The sequence below is a fragment of the Nicotiana tomentosiformis genome, chromosome 12 (genome assembly GCF_000390325.3).
Source record: "Nicotiana tomentosiformis chromosome 12, ASM39032v3, whole genome shotgun sequence".
Taxonomy (NCBI): Eukaryota; Viridiplantae; Streptophyta; class Magnoliopsida; order Solanales; family Solanaceae; genus Nicotiana; species Nicotiana tomentosiformis.
The window spans coordinates 93,386,652-93,411,307 of NC_090823.1; the positions used below are offsets into that span (position 1 = coordinate 93,386,652).

Genomic DNA, 24,656 nt, shown 5'->3' on the forward strand with positions numbered 1-24,656 from the left:
GCATAATATGCGCCTTTACAAAGAAGAGGGTGGTGTTGAGATAAGGAGGATGGAAGATGTTGTTGAAACTTTCAACATGAAGAGATGGTTGAGATTCAAAACTCATCCTTCTTTATGGGCAAATGTCCTCAAATATAAATACTGTAAAAGATCTCACCAAGTGAGAAAAGTGCCATATCTTCTGATTCTCATATATGTAAACAGTTGATGAAGATTAAGGTCAAAAGAGAGTATTCAAGTTGGTAATTCAAGCTTCCAGTGGGATAATTGGACAGGTAATGGTCCATTAGCTAGGCTAATATATGGCCCTTGGAGATTTGACAAACTTCAAGTGAATAATAGTTTTCCACAATGGAGCATAAGATACTGTTAAGTTGAACCATACCTATCATTCTCACCTCACTGATGCCATTATCAATTTAGATATTGATACTGTTATGAGAAGGATTTATATGTATGGAATATCTCTGAAGATGGCTAATACTCTAATAAATCTGCCCAGCATTCCATCCGAATGAAAAGGCAGAAAAATGAGTTCATGAGTAAGGTTTGGCATAATTCTATTTTTTTAAAACTTCTTTTATTACTTGAAGATTGTTTAAAAGAAAATTAACTTTTGATGATATTGTAGGCAGATTTGGTACTAACATTACCTGTAGATGTTCTTGTTATAACTCTGCGCAGTGAAAATAATGGAACATATTTTCATAAATTGTGATGCTGTAATTCATACCTGGAATAAAATTAGTAATCCTTTGGGGATTAATTAAGTATCATCCTGCACTGTCATAGGAACATTCAAAAGATGGTGGGAAGAGAAGACCACTAGCAGAGTGCATAAGCTGATTTCGTCGAAAAATTCGGTAACAAAGAAATTCCTGTAGATATGACAACCAGAAGAATTTCTATTTAAATCAAATGAAGCATCACAGCAATTAGACTATCAAAGCGTCTATTTCAAAACAGATGCTGGAGTTGATGTTAATTTTCAATGGCCTATGCAATGTAATAAAGTTGAGAAGCTCAAACCAGTTCATACCTGGAAGCAAGTCTCCTTTTGGCACCCTCTAGGTAAACACAAATGGTAGTTATATTAAAGAATGTGGGAAAGTATGAATAGGAGGCATCATCAGGGATAGCAAAGACGATTTAATTATGGCCTTATTTGTTCCTATTACTTGTGAAAGCAATAACATGGTTGAGGCAATAGCAACAGAGTTTGGAGGGAAATGGTGCAATTGTTTGCGATATACTAATTTTGCTCTTGAACTGGACTCTATGGTCATCGCCAACATGCTCAAAAACAGGAATACTAACAATCTGAAGATCAAGATGGTCATAGACAGAACTATCAACATTATTGAGATTCCGAAAGTGACTGTGAAGCACAGCTTTAAAGAGCTCAATTTTGTTTCGTCTACTATAGGATGGTTTGTTCGAGGACGAACAAAGGTTTAAGTGTGGGGTAGTGATGTTTGGCATATTTCGATATGTGTTGATGTTACTTTGCCCATGTTTTAACCACTTTTTGATGTTATTTAATCTTTAAAACACCCAACATGGTGTAATTATTGGTTTGATGACTAATTAAGTTATGTGTGACGATTTAAGGTGTTCGGAGTGCAAAATATGAAGAAAAGGTGGTTTAGCCAGAGGAAGAAGGGTTGGATGCGTCGCATCCAACCTAGGAAAACATCATCCTGCATGCAACCTTAGCAGTGAAGTTGGGCCATAGCGTCCGCCATCGCGTGCGAAACTGGGAAGTAGAAGAGAAGGCTGGATGCGTCGTGTCCACCATCGCGTGCAAAGCTGAGAAATAGAGGAGAAGGCTGGATGCGTCGCATCCACCTTCGCAGGAAAAAATTGAAATGGAGGACAAGGTGGATGCGTCGCATCCACCTTAGCATCAATCCCTGAAGCCGAATTGGACTAGGAATAGGAGAGCTTTGGCCCACGACTTTTGTACGCAATATATAAGCTAAAAACGCCTCTTTTAGGTCATCTAACATATTGGGAAGGGGGAAAAAGCCACGACAAAGCTGTGGAGGCCGGAATTCATCGAGTTTCATCTTTCTCCCACCAAACTTAGTAATTTTTATGTTTCTTTATATGATTTGTTGTTTGGCTACCATGTCTATGTGGAGCTAAACTTTACGTTCTAGGGTTGTGGTTCTTTCATGACTATTGTTATTCGGATATTGATTTTGACTTCTTGATTTATCATATTAGTTTATTTATTCAATCTTGCACTTAATTATTTAATTGCTTGATCACCAATTGAATATTATCTACGAATCTAGAATTGAACTCGAAAGTGGAAATTCTATATTGCATATAGGATTGAGTAGGGCAAGTTCTTGAACTCGGGCATCGGGGAACGGATTCGTGGTTAGGATAGACATATACCTAATTGCCTTGCTTGGTTGATTTACAGGAATTATAAATGCGTTCCTGTTGATTCTCACTCCATAGACATATAGGCGTTAAGTTAGCTGGAATAGGCGAGTAAGAACTCGACAGATTCTTATGAGCAATATTAACCCTGTCAACCAATAAGCTAGATAAATTAGTCGGTCAATTCAATTGAAGAATACAATAGGATTGTTAGATAGCCCATAACCCTAGATCATTTTCATTACATTGATATCATTAAAAATCTGCTCTTTCTCTGTTCAAAGTTTATTATTTATATTTTTCTTATTTAATTAGTTTAGAATAAAATATTTTTAGATTTAATTCTTGTTTAGATAATTGGGATAGTCTAATTTAGTTAATAGTTAATCATAAGTCCTCGTGGGTTCGACATCCGACTTTTAGTCACTTTATTACTTGACGACCGCGTATACTTGCGTGAGTGTGTTTGGTCGCAACAAGTTTTTGGCGCCGTTGCCGGGGACTTAGAAATTTGCTATTTTTCTAGATTAGACATTTTTTTATCTATTCATGTTTTTTTTATTATTTTATTTTAGTTAGTATTTTTTATTTATTTTAGCATGGCATCTTGGAATAAAAATTGTTCGAATGATGGTTATTCTTATTTTGATGATCCTTGTCCATATTGTGGAGGACCCCACTGGTGGAAAAATTGTCAGAATGTTCCCAGGAGCGAGTTGTGCGCACAATCTCAATCCTTTGAGTGGAATATTTGTAATATGTGTGGTGGTCAAGATGGCCATTGGGATGGTTGTCCTAATTTTGTTCATCCTTCTCTGAGCCCTTATTATGATCTTTCTAATGATATTTCTGAGTTTGATAGGGGCAATGAAGTGCAGGATATGGAGCCTGATGCATATATTAGGGATATTCTGAGGCAAGTAGCAGAGCAACAGGATGAACTCAAAAAAGATATGAAAAGAATGAGGGCAGCAATCACAAGAATGAAGGCCAATATGGAAGAATTGAATGAAGAGAGCGAGTACCAGCAAGAGAAAATTTTTGAAAAAGAGGAGATTTTGAGCCAAACTTGGCTGGCAGAACAGGCTGAAAAGTTAGAAATATATGAAGCTCAACATGAGGAACTTACTGATGGGATGAGACACTTTATAGAGGGAAGATCTAAACTGGGACAAGGGATCTATAAATTTGTCACTACTATTCACGACTTGCAAGATAAATTAAATGCAAAGGTTGTTGCGTCTATCGCCCAACAAAATAGTAATGAGTTGTCAGAAGCTGAAAAGGAGCTTATACGCCAAATTGAGGAGCTAAAAGTGGAGAGCCAATCATTCAAGCATATTTCTGTTGATGATGCCCATGTTGAGAAAAGTACACTAGAGCCATGCGAGGTAGCAGATAATGTTATATTTGAAGACTCTAATGTGTGCACATATGAGGATATAAATAGTAATACAATTCTAAAGTTGGGGCGTGTTGGTCCTCATTCTAAATATTTTTCGACATTGTATTTGGATGATGACATGGAAATCGAGTCATCTAAGCCTTTGGAGGAGTCAATGGAAGAGGAAGATGATGCCTATATTTTTGAATTTGTCATGCCAAAAAGCAAAAAATACATTCCTCATCTAAAGGCCGAGAAGTGTAGAGTGAAAAATTTATTACTTGGCCTGGTTATCTTTGTAGCCCCACCACTGGAGCATAGCCGCAAACTGGATGCCATGTTAGGGGCTCAATTCATAAGTTCGAGGTGGAGGCAAAAAGTGGTTCACGTCGTGCCGCTACGTTAAATCAGGCGCTTGTTGGGAGGCAACCCAGCGTTACTGCTTTCTTTTATTTTTGTTCACTTTTTATTTTATTTTATTTTTATTATTTTGTAGTATTTATTTTTGTTTTGTAGGATTATGAGCATAGGAAGCAAAGCCATTAGAAGAGTGCAAAAGCGAGCTAGATGGTGAGGACTAAGTGTGGGGTGCCCACACAAAGGACGATGCCTGGGGAAAGTCTGAGTACCTCGTGAGCCGCTATTGCTTCGGCCTTTGGCCTACCAGGGAGTCTCGTTTACCCTCTTATTATTTATAATGTGCATTGAGGACATTGCAAAATTTTAAGTGTGGGGTGAGGAGATCGTTTGGATAAGTTTCTGTGCTATTTTAGCTTAGTTGTAGTACTCATTCTTAAGTGTAGTAGCTTTTGTGAAGAAAAAAAATGAAAAATTAGAAAAATTAGACTTTTCCCGACGATTGATCTCCTAGACAGTTTTCTTGAGGGATTAAAGTCTAAACAAAAATCCAAAATATATCTTTTAGCTTTCTTTAGGTAGTAATAATCCCCTGTGGTTTTTCTTTGTGCCTCAGTTCTTTTCCATGGGATGTAGTTTGAACCGGGTAGTTTTTTTCTTTCCGAGTAGATTAGGAATTTAGGGAATAAAAGGAGCAAGAATGATGAACCTAGGCGCCCTTGACTTGTTTGATAGTAACATATTTATACTTTCGCATGTGTAGTATCTTCTGTATGATTTGAATTTATTGATGATGCCTTGTTAAATTGGATAGCATGTTTTGTGGCGCCTATGTCTCGTTTTCTTGACTTGTGTTCACTTTGCGCTTAATGCTCAATATCTCGTGGCTCCGTGAATACTTGCATTGTTGGAGAGTCGGAATGTGACCGTCCTTAGTGAGTCATGTGCCATGTGTGGTGAGGTTTTTTGTGTTGTCCATGTATTGTACTTGTGTCTAGAACTTGCCCGGTATGTGAGTTGAAGCGAAATTTTAGGTGATGCTCGGTTTGAAAAATGATTTTAGGATTTCTTTGATCTTTTTGAGCTTATTGCTTATCACAAATAAAATCTATCCCTAGTTAACCCTTTTGAGCCTGTAGACCTTTTATTTGGTACCCACATTACAAGCCTATACCCTTTTTATTCTTAATTGACATTGTTTTGATCCTTTTACCTCTTAAAGCACTTTAATTGTTAGATGAGCGCTAAAAGAAGTAAGAAGGGACTAAGTGTGGGGTGACTTTTGAGTGGAACCAATGAAAGAAAGAAGGGTGCACTTATTTTGTAAAATAATACACCACTAGCGAAATTGAAAGAAAAAAAAAAAAGAGAAAAATCTGGAAAAAAAAAAAAGAAGGAAAAATATAGATGAATAAATTATTGTCTTGTTCTTGCTAGTGGGTATGAATTAAAGTAGTGCTTAAAGAAAGAGGAAATATTGTTGGGGTGATATTATTTGTGAAATTGAAGTGGTGTTGAAGAATTTGCGCTTAAGTTATTTGATGATGTGTAAAGTGTTTAGGAGGTTGAGTCACTATTCCTAAAATATATCCTACCCGTCCCTTAGCCCACATTACAACCATGAAAAAGTCCTAATTGATTTTAGATCGAGCGAGCTTACATTAGTAGAGATTTACATTAAGGGCAAGCCTATGGTACCAACTACATGCATGTGACTTCTTTTGTGAGAGTGAGCGATTTTCTTTGTGAGCATGAGATTCGAATGTGTGGATTGATTCTACTCTCTCTGCTTTTGTTGTGAGGGCACATGGTTTCACGAGGGATAGGTAACGTTATTAGACTTCTCTATGATGTTGGTTGTTCAAGCCATGAGTGCATTGTGACATTGAGTCGGTTTTTGAGGCTAGGATTGTTGTGAGCATGTTGTCTTTGTTCGAATATTTTTAAAGAATGGCATAAGTAAAGGGAAGGGTATGTGATGCATAGCCTAGAGCCTAATTGTTGCAAGTAACCATGGTCATAGATGTAGTGTGCTTTGAATGATAAGAGCTTAATTTTATTTTGTTTACTATAGTGATGGTTTGTTCGAGGACGAACAAAGGTTTAAGTGTGGGGTAGTGATGTTTGGCATATTTCGATATGTGTTGATGTTACTTTGCCCATGTTTTAACCACTTTTTGATGTTATTTAATCTTTAAAACACCCAACATGGTGTAATTATTGGTTTGATGACTAATTAAGTTATGTGTGACGATTTAAGGTGTTCGGAGTGCAAAATATGAAGAAAAGGTGGTTTAGCCAGAGGAAGAAGGGTTGGATGCGTCGCATCCAACCTAGGAAAACATCATCCTGCATGCAACCTTAGCAGTGAAGTTGGGCCATAGCGTCCGCCATCGCGTGCGAAACTGGGAAGTAGAAGAGAAGGCTGGATGCGTCGCGTCCACCATCGCGTGCAAAGCTGAGAAATAGAGGACAAGGTGGATGCGTCGCATCCACCTTCGCAGAAAAAATTGAAATGGAGGACAAGGTGGATGCGTCGCATCCACCTTAGCATCAATCCCTGAAGCCGAATTGGACTAGGAATAGGAGAGCTTTGGCCCACGACTTTTGTACGCAATATATAAGCTAAAAACGCCTCTTTTAGGTCATCTAACATATTGGGAAGGGGGAAAAAGCCACGACAAAGCTGTGGAGGCCGGAATTCATCGAGTTTCATCTTTCTCCCACCAAACTTAGTAATTTTTATGTTTCTTTATATGATTTGTTGTTTGGCTACCATGTCTATGTGGAGCTAAACTTCACGTTCTAGGATTGTGGTTCTTTCATGACTATTGTTATTCGGATATTGATTTTGACTTCTTGATTTATCATATTAGTTTATTTATTCAATCTTGCACTTAATTATTTAATTGCTTGATCACCAATTGAATATTATCTACGAATCTAGAATTGAACTCGAAAGTGGGAATTCTATATTGCATATAGGATTGAGTAGGGCAAGTTCTTGAACTCGGGCATCGGGGAACGGATTCGTGGTTAGGATAGACATATACCTAATTGCCTTGCTTGGTTGATTTACAGGAATTATAAATGCGTTCCTGTTGATTCTCACTCCATAGACATATAGGCGTTAAGTTAGCTGGAATAGGCGAGTAAGAACTCGACAGATTCTTATGAGCAATATTAACCCTGTCAACCAATAAGCTAGATAAATTAGTCGGTCAATTCAATTGAAGAATACAATAGGATTGTTAGATAGCCCATAACCCTAGATCGTTTTCATTACATTGATATCATTAAAAATCTGCTCTTTCTCTGTTCAAAGTTTATTATTTATATTTTTCTTATTTAATTAGTTTAGAATAAAATATTTTTAGATTTAATTCTTGTTTAGATAATTGGGATAGTCTAATTTAGTTAATAGTTAATCATAAGTCCTCGTGGGTTCGACATCCGACTTTTAGTCACTTTATTACTTGACGACCGCGTATACTTGCGTGAGTGTGTTTGGTCGCAACAAGTTTTTGGCGCCGTTGCCGGGGACTTAGAAATTAGCTACGTGACTAAGTTAAGCTTTTATTAGATATTTGTTTTCAAGTTTTAATTTTCAGTAAGGAGGACATGTTGTATATACCTCCTGCCGAAATTTTTGAGGTGATGGAATTGTTGTACTCTTCTGAGGTCAGGCTAAGTTCCCCTCCCCCCCTCCCTCCCCCCCACCTTCATACCTGGAAGCAAGTCTCCTTTTGGCACCCTCAAGGTAAACACAAATAGTAGTTATATTAAAGAATGTGGGAAAGTATGAATAGGAGGCATCATCAGGGATAACAAGGACGATTTAATTATGGCCTTCTTTGTTCCTATTACTTGTGAAAGCAATAACATGGTTGAGGCAATAGCAACAGAGTTTGGAGGGAAATGGTGCAATTGTTTGCGATATACTAATTTTGCTCTTGAACTGGACTCTATGGTCATCGCCAACATGCTCAAAAACAGGAATACTAACAATCTGAAGATCAAGATGGTTATAGACAGAACTATCAACATTATTGAGATTCCGAAAGTGACTGTGAAGCACATCTTTAAAGAGAAAAATCAAGTGGCTGACTCATTAGCTAAACTGGCTGCTACAACTATCCAAAACTTGATATGTCATACTTATCAGCAACTTCCTAAGAATGCTAAAGGCCTTTTAGTAAGTGACAGTTGCCAAGTATAAGGTCTAAGTAGGATAAGTGTATTTTTTTTTGTAAGCTAAGTTTTTTTGTATAGTAATCTTTTCAGTAAGGAGGACATGTTGTATATACCTCCTGCCGAAATTTTTGAGGTGATGGAATTGTTGTACTCTTCTGAGGTCAGGCTAAGTCCCCTCCCCCCCACCTTCATACCTGGAAGCAAGTCTCCTTTTGGCACCCTCAAGGTAAACACAAATGGTAGTTATATTAAAGAATGTGGGAAAGTATGAATAGGAAGCATCATCAGGGATAGCAAGGACGATTTAATTATGGCCTTCTTTGTTCCTATTACTTGTGAAAGCAATAACATGGTTGAGGCAATAGCAACAGAGTTTGGAGGGAAATGGTGCAATTGTTTGCGATATACTAATTTTGCTCTTGAACTGGACTCTATGGTCATCGCCAACATGCTCAAAAACAGGAATACTAACGATCTAAAGATCAAGATGGTCATAGACAGAACTATCAACATTATTGAGATTCCGAAAGTGACTATGAAGCACAGCTTTAAAGAGAAAAATCAAGTGGCTGACTCATTAGCTAAACTGGCTGCTACAACTATCAAAAGCTTGATATGTCATACTTATCAGCAACTTCCTAAGAATGCTAAAGGCCTTTCAGTAAGTGACAGTTGCCAAGTATAAGGTGTAAGTAGGATAAGTGTATTTTTTTTTTGTAAGCTAAGTTTTTTTGTATAGTAGTCTTTTCAGTAAGGAGGACATATTGTATATACCTCCTGCCGAAATTTTTGAGGTGATGGAATTGTTGTGCTCTTCTGAGGTCAGGCTAAGTTCTCCTCCCCTCCCCCCCACCTTCATACCTGGAAGCAAGTCTCCTTTTGGCACCCTCAAGGTAAACACAAATGATAGTTATATTAAAGAATGTGGGAAAGTATGAATAGGAGGCATCATCAGGGATAGCAAGGACGATTTAATTATGGCCTTCTTTGTTCCTATTACTTGTGAAAGCAATAACATGGTTGAGGCAATAGCAACAGAGTTTGGAGGGAAATGGTGCAATTGTTTGCGATATACTAATTTTGCTCTTGAACTGGACTCTATGGTCATCGCCAACATGCTCAAAAACAGGAATACTAACGATCTAAAGATCAAGATGGTCATAGACAGAACTATCAATATGATTGAGATTTCGAAAGTGACTATGAAGCACAGCTTTAAAGAGAAAAATCAAGTGGCTGACTCATTAGCTAAACTGGCTGCTACAGCTATCCAAAGCTTGATATGTCATACTTATCAGCAACTTCCTAAGAATGCTAAAGGCCTTTCAGTAAGTGATAGTTGCCAAGTATAAGGTCTAAGTAGGATAAGTGTATTTTTTTTTGTAAGCTAAGTTTTTTTGTATAGTAGTCTTTTCAGTAAGGAGGACATGTTGTATATACCTCCTGCCGAAATTTTTGAGGTGATGGAATTGTTGTACTCTTCTGAGGTCAGGCTAAGTTCCCCCCCCCCCTCTTCTTTTTTGAAATATAACATCATCGTGACTATGTCTCGGTAACTTTATTAATAACTAAATAAAAATTTATAGTTTCTCTATCAAATTATGTATTTTATGTATGTAGTTTTTAGAATTGGTCTAATATTAATGCTCAAAAAAATTGAATGATGGAATAAGTTATTTACTTTCACTTAATATATTTTTTTCTCCCTAATTCTTTAGTGATGTACCTATATTCTAAATAGCTTAGATGGCACGATGAAGAGAGAGAGAGATTAGAGCACATAAACGAGAGGAAAAATAAGGTCAAGTATGAAAGTCCAATGATGTGACAGTGGGGGGCTATTCCAACGGCCAAGTTCTTAGCACCTTCACATTGTATTCGTCTTTGGTGGGGCTTCATTTCCTTCTTTAAAATCTTGGTCTCTTCTACCATCAACATTATATTCATGTATCTAATTTATTTTAATAAGATGTACGGCCGAGGAATTCATTTATTGTGAGATGCTGCCAATTAATATGATAAACACAACAGAGAGACATAGGCCGTAACATCACATTTAGTGCCTTACCAATATATTAGTCTGAGTTGATTACTCGTAAATTAACTAAGGGTAATTGTCTATGAAAGTCATTTTTCTTTGTTTTATATCATAAAAATCACTCTATTTTCACCATCTTACATAAAGGTCACTCACTAAACTATTCAGCTTTTTTTTTTAAAGCTAAACATTTAAAAAATAACAATGCACCCATTACAAAAGTTTTGACCCGCTCCGAGACCCAATTCGCTATCCTTTATACCTATTTTATTTTTTTAAGTCTCATTAAAATTGTGGTCGTATGACATTAACTCATTAGTTGTAGTTTTCTTTATGAGCACTATTTTCTGTTAAGCGGTGCCTGAGGAAGATCAAATCTTTGGAGAAGATTATTCATCTAATATAAGTTAGAGTAACTTTAGTCTTTTACTCATTTTCTTACCGATGCTATCACAGATAGTAATTTTTATTTTTCAGACGCATTTATTTGTTGGTTTCAATTTCTTATCATAACTATTTATATTGAAACCTATCAGGTTAGCAGTACTTTTTCATTTATCTTAGCAATACTCTTTTTATTTAACATATCAAAGGAAAATTTTTTCAATGTCCAATTGATGTCTTATGCTCACATTAAATGATCTTTTTAGACGATATCTTTTGCTCACATCAAATGATTCTTTTAATGAAACTAAAAATATAAAATGGGTATAAAAGATATTGGGTTGGGTCTCGGAGCGGGTCAACAAGTAAATTTTAATAGGTGCCTTGTAATTTGTTTTTATAATTGGCTTCTAAAAAAGTTGAAGTGTAGTGAGTAGAGGCGCATGGATCAAGGATTTAGAAGTTGCGGGTGCCACTCTTTATATAAACTGTATACCTACCTCTAGCCACAAAGACCAAATAGAAAGGGCGGGTTTCACTAAAGTTTTTGTTACTCCGATTAGGTTGATTAAGCCTTTTATTCACATACATAAACAAATAAGTTCAATTTTATCTAATTACTTTTTTTAAAGCTTAAATTTAAATTATATTATGAAAGAAAACTGCACAAAAAGAAATTTAATCTAAGAGCACCTCCAATTATAAAATTTGCTTAAAGAATAGCTTAATTATTATGAATTATTTGTTTAACTAGATTAATTTAGCTTCCGTATTCTCGAGTTTATTTTTTCTATCTTAATTCCCAAGTTTGTATAGCAATTCTTTGCAAAGCAAAAGCTTCAAATTTTTAATGTATGAGAATCAACTCAAAAATGTCTACAACTCAAACCATTTAATTTTTTTTAAAAGTCAATAGAAGAGAGTGATATTGCTCAATTATACTCTAATATATGTAGAATAATGTCGTGTCCTCTAAAAGAAGAGATCCTATATATTAACTAAAATCAATTCAAATGACTTATCGAAAGAAATTGCTTCTGAAGTAAGCATACTGGTAGAGAAAAAAAGGAAGGTTAATGCAAAGATTTTTGTAAAAAAGAAAAGGAAGAAGCAGGAAAAAAAATAACACGAGAGAAGGAGATAGCAAATAAAAGGAAGAAAAAGAGAGGTAAGGCTTAGCGCCATAGAGCAAGTTAATGCGTCCATAGGGATTCTACCTCGGATTCTTTAGGAACCAAAACATTACAAAGTCTTTACTAAACCAGTGGCCCCCAACTTTCTTTTCTAATTGCAGGTGGCACTTAATATATATAAATATATATTTTGTACTATATATATACATACATTTTCAAAATTTTACCTGGTAGTGAGTGAACTTGTGTGTAAGATGACAAAAATAGATTGACTTTTAAAATATAAAAAAAGTGATTTTTATAGAGAATTACCCTTAGTTGAGTAGCCTTCCGAGTAATTATTCTTGGATCTATGAATGTCTTTTTTTTTCACTTCTCATTATAGGCAAGAAAATATAGAGTTTTCAGCTTTATCAATTCAACTAGTAAAAGTTGGCCCGTGCTACGCCCGGGCCCAAGCGTTGAGTTGTATATTGTGAACTTGTAGCATGAACTTCGATTATGTGTTAATCTTGTGACATTGTTTAGCTTGTGTTTATTTCTAGTTGTCTTTGTTTTAAATTGCTAATCTAATTTGGACATTATAAATACTCTTGTGATTTCAATTTGTTATTCGTTTGATATTAAAAAAATTTAGAAAACTTGAAAATATGAATTGTGCATTCTTATATTCTCATTTCTAGCTAGGGTATTTTGACTAACTTGTTTTTCCCCAATGGCTTCATTTCTCTCATTTGTTACAAGCTATGAAGATTGTATTATTTTTGGTAATTGTAAGATCTTCTTGTAGATTGTCTTTGCCACGACTTTGTGTAACTGTGATACAACTATAATTTATTCAGCGTTATAATGTTTAGTGTTGATCGTGCCATCTTTCCTTCTTCTTGTTTTGTTTTGAATTAGACAAATATTTAATGGCAGCAATCCAACATACCAATAATATCAATCACCATAATATAAACAATAGTATCATTTTAAATGTAAAAGTTACATATGGATGCTTGAATTGAGGTTTTAAAAGATATTATCATGTAAAAACTTTTATTGTACATTAATTATAAATAATGCAAAGGTTTATCAATGCGGCTGTGCTCACATTCTAATCAATTATCCGAAATTTATTTTCTATTTTTAAATTACTTTCTCTGAATTTAGAGTTATGGAAGAAGTGCTTCAATATTTTTAATAAGAAAATCTCATTCCATGTGTTTCATTCAGATAAATGCCTACAACATAAATATATTCTTTTTTCTTAGTTTTTAAACTTGTTTCAAGTATTAATAAATCGTATTTACAAACCTATTTGATATTTAAGAACCACGAAATATTGGATAATTGAAGAGAAATTATTAATTTTTTCAGTATCCCAGCAAAAACAAATGAGCAGCAAATGTGATAGTTTCAACATGTAAAACAAATAGATTTATTGATCTTTTATAAATGAATATGCAAACCAACTAACAAAGAGTACCTAATAATGATTAATGTTTTTTTTCACAATGAGTTGTTTGATCTATGTCTCTACTTTGATTTTTTTTCCCTCTAAATTTTAAATAAAATGAGATATTACAAAAGGGGGACATACGTACCTCTCCCTCTTTTTTATTGTTGTTTTTTAAGTTTTAATCATTTTAAGCTCAAATAAATAAACTTTAAAATAATAAGAAAAATATTCTCCAAAAAGGAGCTTTTGTTTTACCTTTTTTAAGTTTTGATCCTCGTAAATTCTAACCATACACCTTAAAGCTTAAAGTTGAAAAAATGAGATATTTAGAGAAGAAAACCATGTTTTTAAATAGTTTTGTTTTACTTTTCTTTTTTCTTCTTAAAATGACCACTACATTATATGTTATTTGTACTTTATCGATCTTAGTATCTTTAAATTATTGGACATGAAGTGTTAATTCTATATCATACAGATTTGTTTTATGTTTGGTTCTATATTACATCTATTAACTCATTTTAATATTTTTTATTTGCTTACACTATTACGTAGAGTTGGTTTAACGGTTGTATCTTACCTTTTGTTTTACATTATAAACTCTCTTTAACATTTTTTTAGCTGTAGTATATTACCTTTTGTTGTTTTACATTAGATTCCTTAACTCACTTTGACATTTTTTGTTGGTTAAATTATTATGTAAAGCTGGTTCTTTAGGATATTATCTTCTTTAGCTTTTTATGTTTTATTATACTGTCTACTCACGTGTTAGCTATAGCATACTACTACTTATTTTATTTAACTATTGTATTTTATAGAATTCTTACAACTAAATTTGCATGTCCTCTGATCCAACCCACGAGAAAACCAAGGAAGAAAAACATTAAAAACCCTATAATTCATGTAATAGGCTACAGCTGCAATAGAAGAGATATATGTTAAAAGTTTAAGTGGGGCCGCGCTTTATTATACCCTTGAGTAGGGCCGTGCATAATTCGGTAAATACCGAATTACCGTAACAAAATCAAAAAATTTGATATTTGGTATTCGATATTTTGGTATTTGGTTTAAGGTTTAAAAATAATTGGTATTATGTATGGTATTTGGTATTTTAAAAAGAAATACCGAAATATCGATATCGTACCGAAATATATATTATATTACACAATACACATATTATTAATTATATCATAAATATAAAAAAATCCAAACTTTTACTTTTCTTTATTCTCTAATTTTATCAATTAACTATAATCAATTAACAAGATATTTCTTTATGTACATGAGTTTTCTCTCTCTGGGTTAAAGCTGGCAAGTGGGGCGGTCCAGGCCCGGGACCGCGGGCCAAACGGACTAAACGGGCCAAGACCGTTAGGCTTAGTTTTAGTGGGCCTGGGCCGGTCCCGTGGGCCGTTCCTATGCTTTGGGCCCGCCAGGCCCAGGAACGGATCGGTCCCTTAGCGGGCCAAACGGTCCCAACGGCTATATTAAAAAAAATAATTTAAAATATAGTCGTTGGGCTGTCAAAAATAGCCGTTGGCTATTTATAAAATAGTCATTTAACCCCCACAACTTTGTTTTAACCCCAAACTTTTTATAATTATATTTTTTCCCTATTTTCAACTATAAAATACCCCCTAATTCTTTCATTTTTCTTATAAAATCACCAATCTATCACAATCTCTCTCTAATTTTCTTCTATAATTGCTACTATTGCTTACTTTATTGTTACTAAGTGTATAATATATAAGTAACTTATATATTATACATTTAGTATATATACTATACTATACTATATATACATCTTATATAAGCTATATAAGATGTATATATAGCTTATCGAATATAGCTTATATATATATATACTATACTATAATATATGTACATCTTATATAGCTTATATACTATACACTTAGTGTGTGTATATATATATATATATATATATATATATATATATATATATATATATATTTTCAACTATAAATACCCCCTCATTCTTTCATTTTTCTTACAAAATCATTAATCTATCACAATCTCTCTAATTTTCTTCTATAATTGCTAATATTGCTTACTTTATTGTTACTAAGTGTATAATATATAAGCTATATTCGATATATATATATATATAGCTTATATATTATACATTTAGTATATATACTATACTATATATACATCTTATATAAGATGTATATATAGCTTATATGTATATACTATACGTACATCTTAACCCTCAGGGGTTGGCCTGGTGGCAATTGACTTGATATATATATATATATATATATATATACACACACTATACGTACATCTTATATAGCTTATATACTATACACTTTGTATTTAATACTATACTCGATATTAAATATTGAATATTAAAATTTAGGATGTTAAATAAAATTTAGGTCACAATTCTATAATAAAATTTACAAAGCATTGCCTTAGATATTTTTTTTAACATCCTTTTGTCTCTAATATCTATTTAATTTTTTTTAAATCTGTTGGGCCCACTACTTAGCCCATTTACCCCGCGGACCGGGACCAAATGGTCCCCGTTCCGGGCTGGTCCCTACAAAAAACCGTTTAGCCCGAGACCGTTTGGCCCGTTTAATTTGGGACCGACCCGGGACCGTTTGGACCAGCCCATTTGGCCCGTTTAGGTTGGTTTTGGACAAAACTTTTGTCAACAAACGTTTTTAGTTTTATACACTTTTGAGTACTTTAATTAAGAATGTTACAGTCTATGACTCCATGCACTAGTTAGTATTCAAACCGAATAAATCGAAGTTACCGAACCGAAAAATCGAAACCGAAAGGAGAAAAATCGAACCATACCGAATTTAATTAGGTACGATATTAGTATACCATTTTAAGAAATCAAAAATATCGAATCGAAATATCTAAATACCGTACCGTACCAACCGACGAACACCCCGACTATATAGAACAACACAATACTTGTGGAATGGAAAGTTTGATGGGCGCATGTTTCGTACTATAAAATTGCAGCGAATGACTGAAAAGGCAATGATAGCCTTGTGAATGTCAGGCAAGCATGTTAACCTGGAAGAGTATTTTAGGGAATAAATTGAAATGAGTTGATCTTTTTGTCAAATCACTTTGACCGGAAGCTTCTCACATTCCCTCTTATTTAGTAGTAGTAAGATAGAAAATTTATTCATTACGCATATGTATGTAACTTTTCTAAGAATACTTTTTCATGAAAATGTCATAATTTCTGGTGTTTGTTTACCATAAAATGCTTTGGAAAAACTAACCTCCCTCGTTTCCTTTGCAGCTATCTTAGTTATCAACTTCATACCATTTGCTCCAATTAACATTTAGACCTTACTATCACATATCTAATACTTGAAAATTTCGTCAAAGCAATATCAGATTTGCTAATATATTATTATTAATGTTTGTAATATATAAAATTTCAAAAAACAAATTCATGATCACCAATAAAACATCAAAAAATTATATTGTCGTAATATTTTTGATTGGGGAAGGGGAAGGGGAAGGGGAAGGGAAATGGAGGAGAGGATTACAAGGTGAGAAATCCAACTTTCACCAACAAAGTAAAAGTTCATGTAACCAACCAAGTGACCTACTAAGATTCCTCCCCCAAATTACATTACATTGCGCATGAATTTTTTTTGATTCCATGTGAATAAGATTAAAATCCACGCCATTCATAGCCTAATTAATTTGATGAGCGAGAAAGGTTTATAAATTAAATATTATATCCAAATAAAATAGAGACGATCTTTCATTTAGACAATCAATATGTTACTCTGAAATATTTTTTTTTGGTAATAAACTGTGAATATTACCATAACAACCAAAAGTTTCCAAGCCACCTTCTAGGAAGGGTGCTCAGAATACTAAGATCTCAGAAAGATAAATCCGTCATTTATGTAATCTAATTACAGAGCCTAGTAATCAAAACTTGACAGTTCCTAGCTCTACTAGAATCTGTACAATTGCTAATTCTCTTCCTAAGTTCTTTTTGAATTTGTAAAATTATAAACTCAATATTTACATTTAATTTCCTAAATATACTCCAAATCCTATTTTGCCATGTATAGTAAATCATCGCTCCGTAAATAGCAGCACCAACTTCTTTTCTGAATTGCCTCCATTGTCTGTTTCTGATCCATTGTAGGGTGCTTCTAGCAGGTTTCTGTGGGAGAGAGAGACCAGTCTATGTATCCAATTTTTCTCTTACTTTAATGACCCATTCACATTCAGCAAAAAGGTGCAGCTGGGTTTCAGGAACTCCAAGCTCACATAAGCAGTACTTCATGTTCCCATCAGTGAGTATATTTAGTCCCACTAACCTTTTCTTTGTTAGCAATTTATCCTAATAAGCAAGCCATAAGATTATTCTTTGTCTAGGAAACATTACAGCACTCCAAACCAAGTCATCTTCTCTCATCCTTGTCATATCCCTAAGCATTGCATTATAACTACATGTTACTGAATAGGTTCCATTTGGAGTTAGCTTATATGTGTCTCTGTTATACCATTGTGCCATCATTTTTTTTCAATGAATTCAACTTCTTCCAGTACCAGCTACACTCTTGAGGTGGTTTATGTTCCCAGATGTCTCTACAGTTCTTTATATAAATCTCATGTATCCATTTAACCCACAACACATTCTTCTTAGTGACTATTTTCTATAGCAGCTTACCAATTGATGCAATATTCCATAGTTTACATCCTTTAATGTTCAATCCTCCAAACTTCTTAGTCTTACACACTTTATCCCAAGCTATCAAGATACTTTCCTTCGCCCTTTAGAGCTCCCCCAGAGAAATTCCCTACACTTTCTATCAATTTCTTTTATCACACTTTGTGATCGAATAAACACAGCCTCCCAAAAGTTGTATATAGAGAAAAGAACATCAGTAATTATCTGTAATCTGCCAGTATAAGAAAGCTGTTTAGAAAAGCCACTTCTCATTCTTTCTGTGGTCTTCTCTACAAGCTTGTGACATTCCACTCTACTCCACTTCTTTGAAGCTAAAGGTAAGCCTAAGTATCTAATAGGTAAAGAACCTATTGAAAAATCTGTGTTGCTTAGAATCCTCTGTTAATTATCTTCACCAATGCATGCCAAGAAAATATTTGACTTGTCCAAATTTTCATCCAGTCCAGATGTTTCACTGAAATGAGTAATGGCCTCCATAATTCTATGGATGGAGGTTAGATTGCCTTTGCAGAATAGCATCAAATTATCAATAAAAATTAAATATGTGAGCTTGGTGCTTTTGCACATTGGATGGAATTGAAAGTTTGGCAAATCACTCATCCTCCTAAGGACTCTAGTCAAAATACTCCATGACAAGCATAAACAATAGGGGAGACATAAGATCACCTTGTCTAAGGCCTCTCTTACCTGTAAAGTAGCCATGCCCCTCTCCATTAACTCTAACAGTGAAGCTAGTAGAAGTGACACGGCTCATTACTAGGTGGACAAAGTGTTGAGGAAACCCATACCCTTTCAGAACCTCTTCCAGGAAATCCCGGCTAACCATATCATAAGCCTTCTCGAGGTCAATCTTCATCAAGCATCTAGGTGTAGTTTTTCTATTATAATGCCTTAGTAGATCATAGCAAATCAAGACATTGTGAATTAAGGACCTCCCCTCCACAAATGATGCTTGGTTTTCAGCAACCAAAACTCCAATGACCTTCCTTAGCCTCTCACAAATGACTTTAGATATACATTTATATATCACATTACAACATAAAATAGGTATGTATTTATTAGCAAAGTGAGGATCCTCTACTTTAGGGATTAGAGCTATAATAGTAGAGTTAATCGGTTTCAGCAATCTCCCATTCCCCAAGAATTCAATAATGGCATATGTAACTTCACACCCCACAATGGACCAAGCATCCTTGAAGAATCCACTTCCACAACCATCAGGACCAGGACTTTTATTCATATTTATACTAAACATAGCATCCTTAACCTCCTTAGCTTTATATGGTTTTTGAAGACTTAATTATTGATCTGTGTTTAGTACATGTCCATTATTTATGAAACTGTTAATGCTCTCACTCTCTGTTGCTCTTTCTGCCCCAATAACTCCTGATAGTAGTCCACAAATATGGATGCAATGGTTTATTGATCAGTCTGCATTCTACCTTGGTTGTCTGATAACTGCACAATACCTTGTTGCAGTTTCCTCTGCTTTATTACTGTTAAGAAATATTTGGTGTTACCATCTCCCAATTTAATCCAATTTGCCATACTTCTTTGTTGCAGATACATCTCAGCCAAATAAGATGACTGCCTGAACTTTAGAAATTTATCCTTCTCCACATGTTGGAGTTGTACATCAAGAGGATTAAGGTGCAGTGCTTTCTGAGCTTGAATAAGTTCTACTCTATCTTCCTCTGCGATATCTGTAATGATTCTAAAGTGCTGCATGTTCAGGTGTTTCAGCTTCTACTTCAGCATTATTAGCTTCCTTACAACCCTGAACATACTACAACCATCTACCTGTTGTTCTCAACCTTGCCTCACTATATGAAGGAATTCTGGATGAGTAGACCAAACATTACAATACTTAAAGGATGCTTTAGTTCTTCTTGTTGTAGTTGTAGTTGACAACTTCACTGGACAGTGGTCACTAATTCCTTCAGGAAGGTGTTGGCTCTTAAATTAGGCATAGAGTTAAGCCATTCATCATTTATAAACACCCAGTCTATCTTAGATAATATTTTGTTATCCCCATACCTATCACTCCAAGTGTATCTATTACCAGTACATGGTAGTTCAAGAAGCCCACAAGCCTCCACACAGTTATGGAAGTCCACTATCTCCCCCATACTTATAGGATTACCTCCAACTCTGTCTTCAACTTTCAGTACTGAATTAAAGTCTTCCATAACCAACCAAGGTATGCTGACACCCTGGTTAATACCTTCTAAATAGGTTCACAAGCTTCTTCTCTCCTCCATTGTGTTGAATGCATACACAAAAGTCAGGAAAAATATTGCTTGCAAACTAACATGTTTCTCTTGGCATGTAATTGCCTGATCAGTTTTACTAACAAGGCTCACTTGGAACCAGTCAGGTATCCACATCAACCATACTCTCCCATTATAGTGAAGGTCTAAATTAGTTATAAAATCCCACCCTCCAAATATACTACTTGCCAGCTGATCTATCTTGTTGTCTCTGATTTTTATCTCCAAAAGTCCTATTATTCCAATATTTTCTCTGTTACAAAAGAGCTTTACCTCCTTTTATTTGTTAGGGGCATTCATACCCCTAACATTCCAACACATGATATTATCCATTGCTTAAGGAAGGGTTGATCATACCACCCTCTTTCTTCACCGAACTCTTTTCCCCTAGAACAGATTGCCACACTTGGTTACTTGTCCCTACTTTTTCTAGTGGTTGGAAGGTATTCAAATTAATCACCATGTTCTCTGTTTACTTGGACTTTGCTGATACTATTCATAGGAGTCACCCATCCTTCATTGTTTGGCCTACCAATTTATACACCTTCAGTCACCTTAATACCTCTTTCCACAGTACCATTACTTGTGTTTGCATTAGGAACTTTAGGTTGTTCCTTATCTTTTTTTCCATCTTCATTTTGCTTCTTAGGAACAATTTGTTGAGCCATTTTTTTTGCCCTACAAGACTGTTCATCATGTACATACTTCTTACAATATTTGCACAGTGTGAGCTTCCAATCATATTGTACTTTCTTCTCCATTAATACCCCTTTCTTATTCTTAAAACTACTTTATCAGGTAGCTTTGTATCCATTTTTACTTCTATGAGTAATCTAGCAAAATTCAAACCTCTTTTCTGTTCTGTATGCTTATCCACCATTAGAGGCCTGCCAATTAGACTACCAATTTTACTAAGCCCTTTATGACTTCGGAATTTGAAATCTAACCCTGGAAGCTTAACCCGGATTGGCAATGTGTATAATTCCTATCTGGTAAACTCCATGTCTGGATTTCACACTTTGACTATAAACGGCTTGTTGTCAAAATAGTAGATCCCCCTTGTATCACCTCATTTTCCCCTCCCTATTATCAAACCTAACAAGAAAAATACCATTTTTTAACATTGACACTTTGTTAATCCCATATTTACCCCACATCCTCTGGACATAGCCATTCAGAACAGACAATGGAGGATGTGCCCCCAAAACATAGCATACTACAACATTCTTCCAGTAATTTAACTCAGTAGTAATGTCTTCTGTCTCAATTTCACACACAGGTATTTCCTCATGCATTTCAGGTGCAATATAATCAAGCTTGAATCCAACATTAGTTATCTTGTTGATGTCAAAGTTATCCCAAATGGATCCCTGAGCCTTTGCATGTAGCGTCTCCACTTCATCTGCCCACGAGAGTTTCCTAGTACTCTTCACACTTTGTACAGATCCCATGCAATCCTGCTGAATTATCGAAATTACTTTATCCTTTGTCTTCCTTAGTGACTTAATTTTACTTTCGCTTGCATCTATGGCTGGATGCTCATCGGAATTCTCATCGGAATTGAGTTCTGCTGTCCTCTGCGTAGTTCCCTTAATTTCCATCGCTCATATCTTCAATTGTGAATTTACAGTCATATTCGATTGATCATCCTTCTTCCTTGATTCCCTAAAAGAGCGGTTGATTCCTAAGCCATGAGTGCCTTCTGAGAGGGATTTCGAGCTCTCTTCGCCATGGACGGTGCACGTTATGTTAACTTGCGCTGAGAGAGAAACGGACTCTACTCGTAGATACTACTCTGAAATGTTACGAAAGGTTACATACACTTTATTTGCAATAGCTCTCCATTTTTTTTTAAATATTTTGGGAAGACTTGTAACAGCTTGTGTCCATGATTTTCAAATGGACGTAATTAAAAATTAATACTATTCATCATAAGAGCCGTATTTTTATGTTTAATGATTCTTCACTGAGAAAGACAAAAAGAAAAAAACGCAGTCTCCAGCGTTCTTCTGGCCATACCACCTCCCCCAAAAAAATTCTACCTGCTAGCTTTTCACGACATATTTATCCTCTACATTACTTATTACTGTAATTTCTCTCTCTCTCTCTCTCTCTCTCTCTCTCTCTCTCTCTCTCTCTCTCTACACGGACACACACACAAAGAAAGAAAGGGCTTAAAAACCAACGGGTTAATTAGTGAAAGCAAATTAACAAGAGATCAGATCATGGGAAGAGCTCCTTGCTGTGACAAAAACAGTGTGAAGAAAGGGCCATGGTCCCCTGAAGAAGATGCCAAGTTGAAGTCATATATTGACCAACATGGCACTGGTGGCAACTGGATTGCTTTGCCTCCAAAAATTGGTACTAAAATCCCAAATTCTTCTTCAAATTCTTAATTTCCTTATCTTACTTTCTTGATGAAACTCAACATATATCATACCTATTACTTGGATGATTTATAGGATTTTTGTGTTTTCTAAAACATTATTAGGTCTGAAAAGATGTGGAAAGAGCTGTCGACTTAGATGGTTAAACTATCTGCGACCAAATCTCAAGCATGGTGGATTCTCTCAAGAAGAAGATAACATTATTTTGAGCCTCTATATTAGTATTGGAAGCAGGTTATTAAATTAATCCCATTTTCTTCGAATCATGTCAAATCTTTCTTTCATGTTTATATATGTTTAATCTATAACTAACTAATAACTACACCCTTTAATTAAGGTTTAGTTTGACACGGATCTAGGGCTGCAAAAAGAATTACTGTTCAATTTTATGTGACATTATTACTAATATTTGTACGGAGACAAAAATTCTTTGACTATATGTTTAATTTTCTCAATTTTTTCTTAAATATTTTGAATTATTAACTTTGCTTACTCATATATTACATTTCATGCACGTAGTTTTTTGATATGTAAATGTTATTTCGGAAATCTTGAAGAATCTATACATGCAAGAAGTCATATAAAGCATATGTGTTTTGACCCTTATATTCCGAACCCTTTTAAATAAAATGGGATGGGGAGATAAAACTATATACATATAATATGATGACACTTGTTTTGAATTTACTGACTTTAGATCTTGAATTCGCTTTTGTTAATTAGTTCTCTTACCTTGGCTAATGTTATATGATGAATATCAGGTGGTCTATTATTGCAGCACAACTTCCTGGAAGAACTGATAATGACATAAAGAACTACTGGAACACCAAGTTGAAGAAGAAGTTATTTGGAAAACAGCGCAAAAATCTTAGAGGTAAAAGCCAAAAACAAGGATCAAGAAAAGGGAGAGATCAGATGAATAGCTCCATGGATTCTAACAACAATATCAACACAAACCCTAGTTGGTCTGAGTTTCCTATCTTGCAACAAATACCATACTCAAATGATGAACCACGTTACAGTAACGATCACACTTCTATTAGAATGTTGTTGATGAAACTTGGAGGAAAATTCTATGATGATGATGATGATGATAAACCAATGAATGGAGCACTAAATCCTCAGTATGATCCCATGGATAATTCTTTGATGCATCCATTATATCACAATTCTATAAATTTGATGTCTTCTGCTCCAATGGGTGTCATGAACACGATGAATTCTCCTTTCACAAATTCTCATGAGTACAACGTGGAGGGGAAAGCAGTCTGCTGGGTCGACACTGACACTGAGAAGCAAAAGCTAAGGGAGCGAATGGGATCAGATACCTCAGTAGTTCTAGCACTAAATGATGGATGCAATTCTACAGCTGAGCTTGAGCATATGGTGTACACTGATACACAAAAATTAGATGATCTTGAAATGTTATACGAGGATATGCTTAATAATAAACCTTCAACTACTTTGGGAGGAAACTTGGACTGGGAAGATATGAACAATTTGGTGTTTCCCTTTCCTCCTCTAGTTGTTTCCAATAATGAAGGTCATCAACATGGCACTTTGCTTGAAGAAGGTGCACTTAATGAGCTTAGGTACCCTAGGGATCAATAATATTATTTTTGTACATTTCGTTTGACATCGTAAATTTTCTTGAAAGAGAGACCTGGTGATTAATGTGTTTGTTGGAGAAACCAAAATAAACTTGTCTACTAAAAATATTGCATCTTTCACTTGGTTATTTGACTAGTAATAGCTAGTTATTATAGTCAGTCATGTTTAAAATTTGTTGATACATATGTGTCTACCTTGAAAATGATCCTCTGATTAGTTCAAACTGCTTTGAGTTGTATGTTACTTGTAAGAGTTTAATTTTTATACACGATCATTATAAAATTTTTAAGCTATCAGTCATCTAAAAACTAATTATATACATGCATTTATTAATCTATAATAAAAGTTATCG

General features: G+C 34.8%; 1 protein-coding gene across 1 annotated transcript; it reads left to right on the forward strand.

The window, feature by feature from the left end:
* Window positions 1–22,408: 22,408 nt before the first annotated feature.
* LOC104086192 (transcription factor RAX3-like) lies at window positions 22,409–24,353 on the forward strand. The gene is made up of 3 exons (XM_009590391.4): window positions 22,409–22,667; window positions 22,798–22,927; window positions 23,455–24,353. The coding sequence occupies exons 1-3, from the start codon at window positions 22,532–22,534 to the stop codon at window positions 24,302–24,304; spliced, it is 1,116 nt and encodes a 371-aa protein (XP_009588686.1). The 5' UTR covers window positions 22,409–22,531; the 3' UTR covers window positions 24,305–24,353.
* The last annotated feature ends 303 nt before the right edge of the window (window positions 24,354–24,656 follow it).

What these genes read in the sequence shown, in the direction of transcription:
- LOC104086192 (XM_009590391.4), top strand. Translation starts at nt 22,532, where the DNA reads ATGGGAAGAGCTCCTTGCTGTGACAAAAACAGTGTGAAGAAAGGGCCA. An exon ending in TGCTTTGCCTCCAAAAATTG is followed by an intron (nt 22,668 to 22,797) that starts GTACTAAAATCC and finishes AAACATTATTAG; the next exon opens with GTCTGAAAAGATGTGGAAAG. An exon ending in TATATTAGTATTGGAAGCAG is followed by an intron (nt 22,928 to 23,454) that starts GTTATTAAATTA and finishes GATGAATATCAG; the next exon opens with GTGGTCTATTATTGCAGCAC.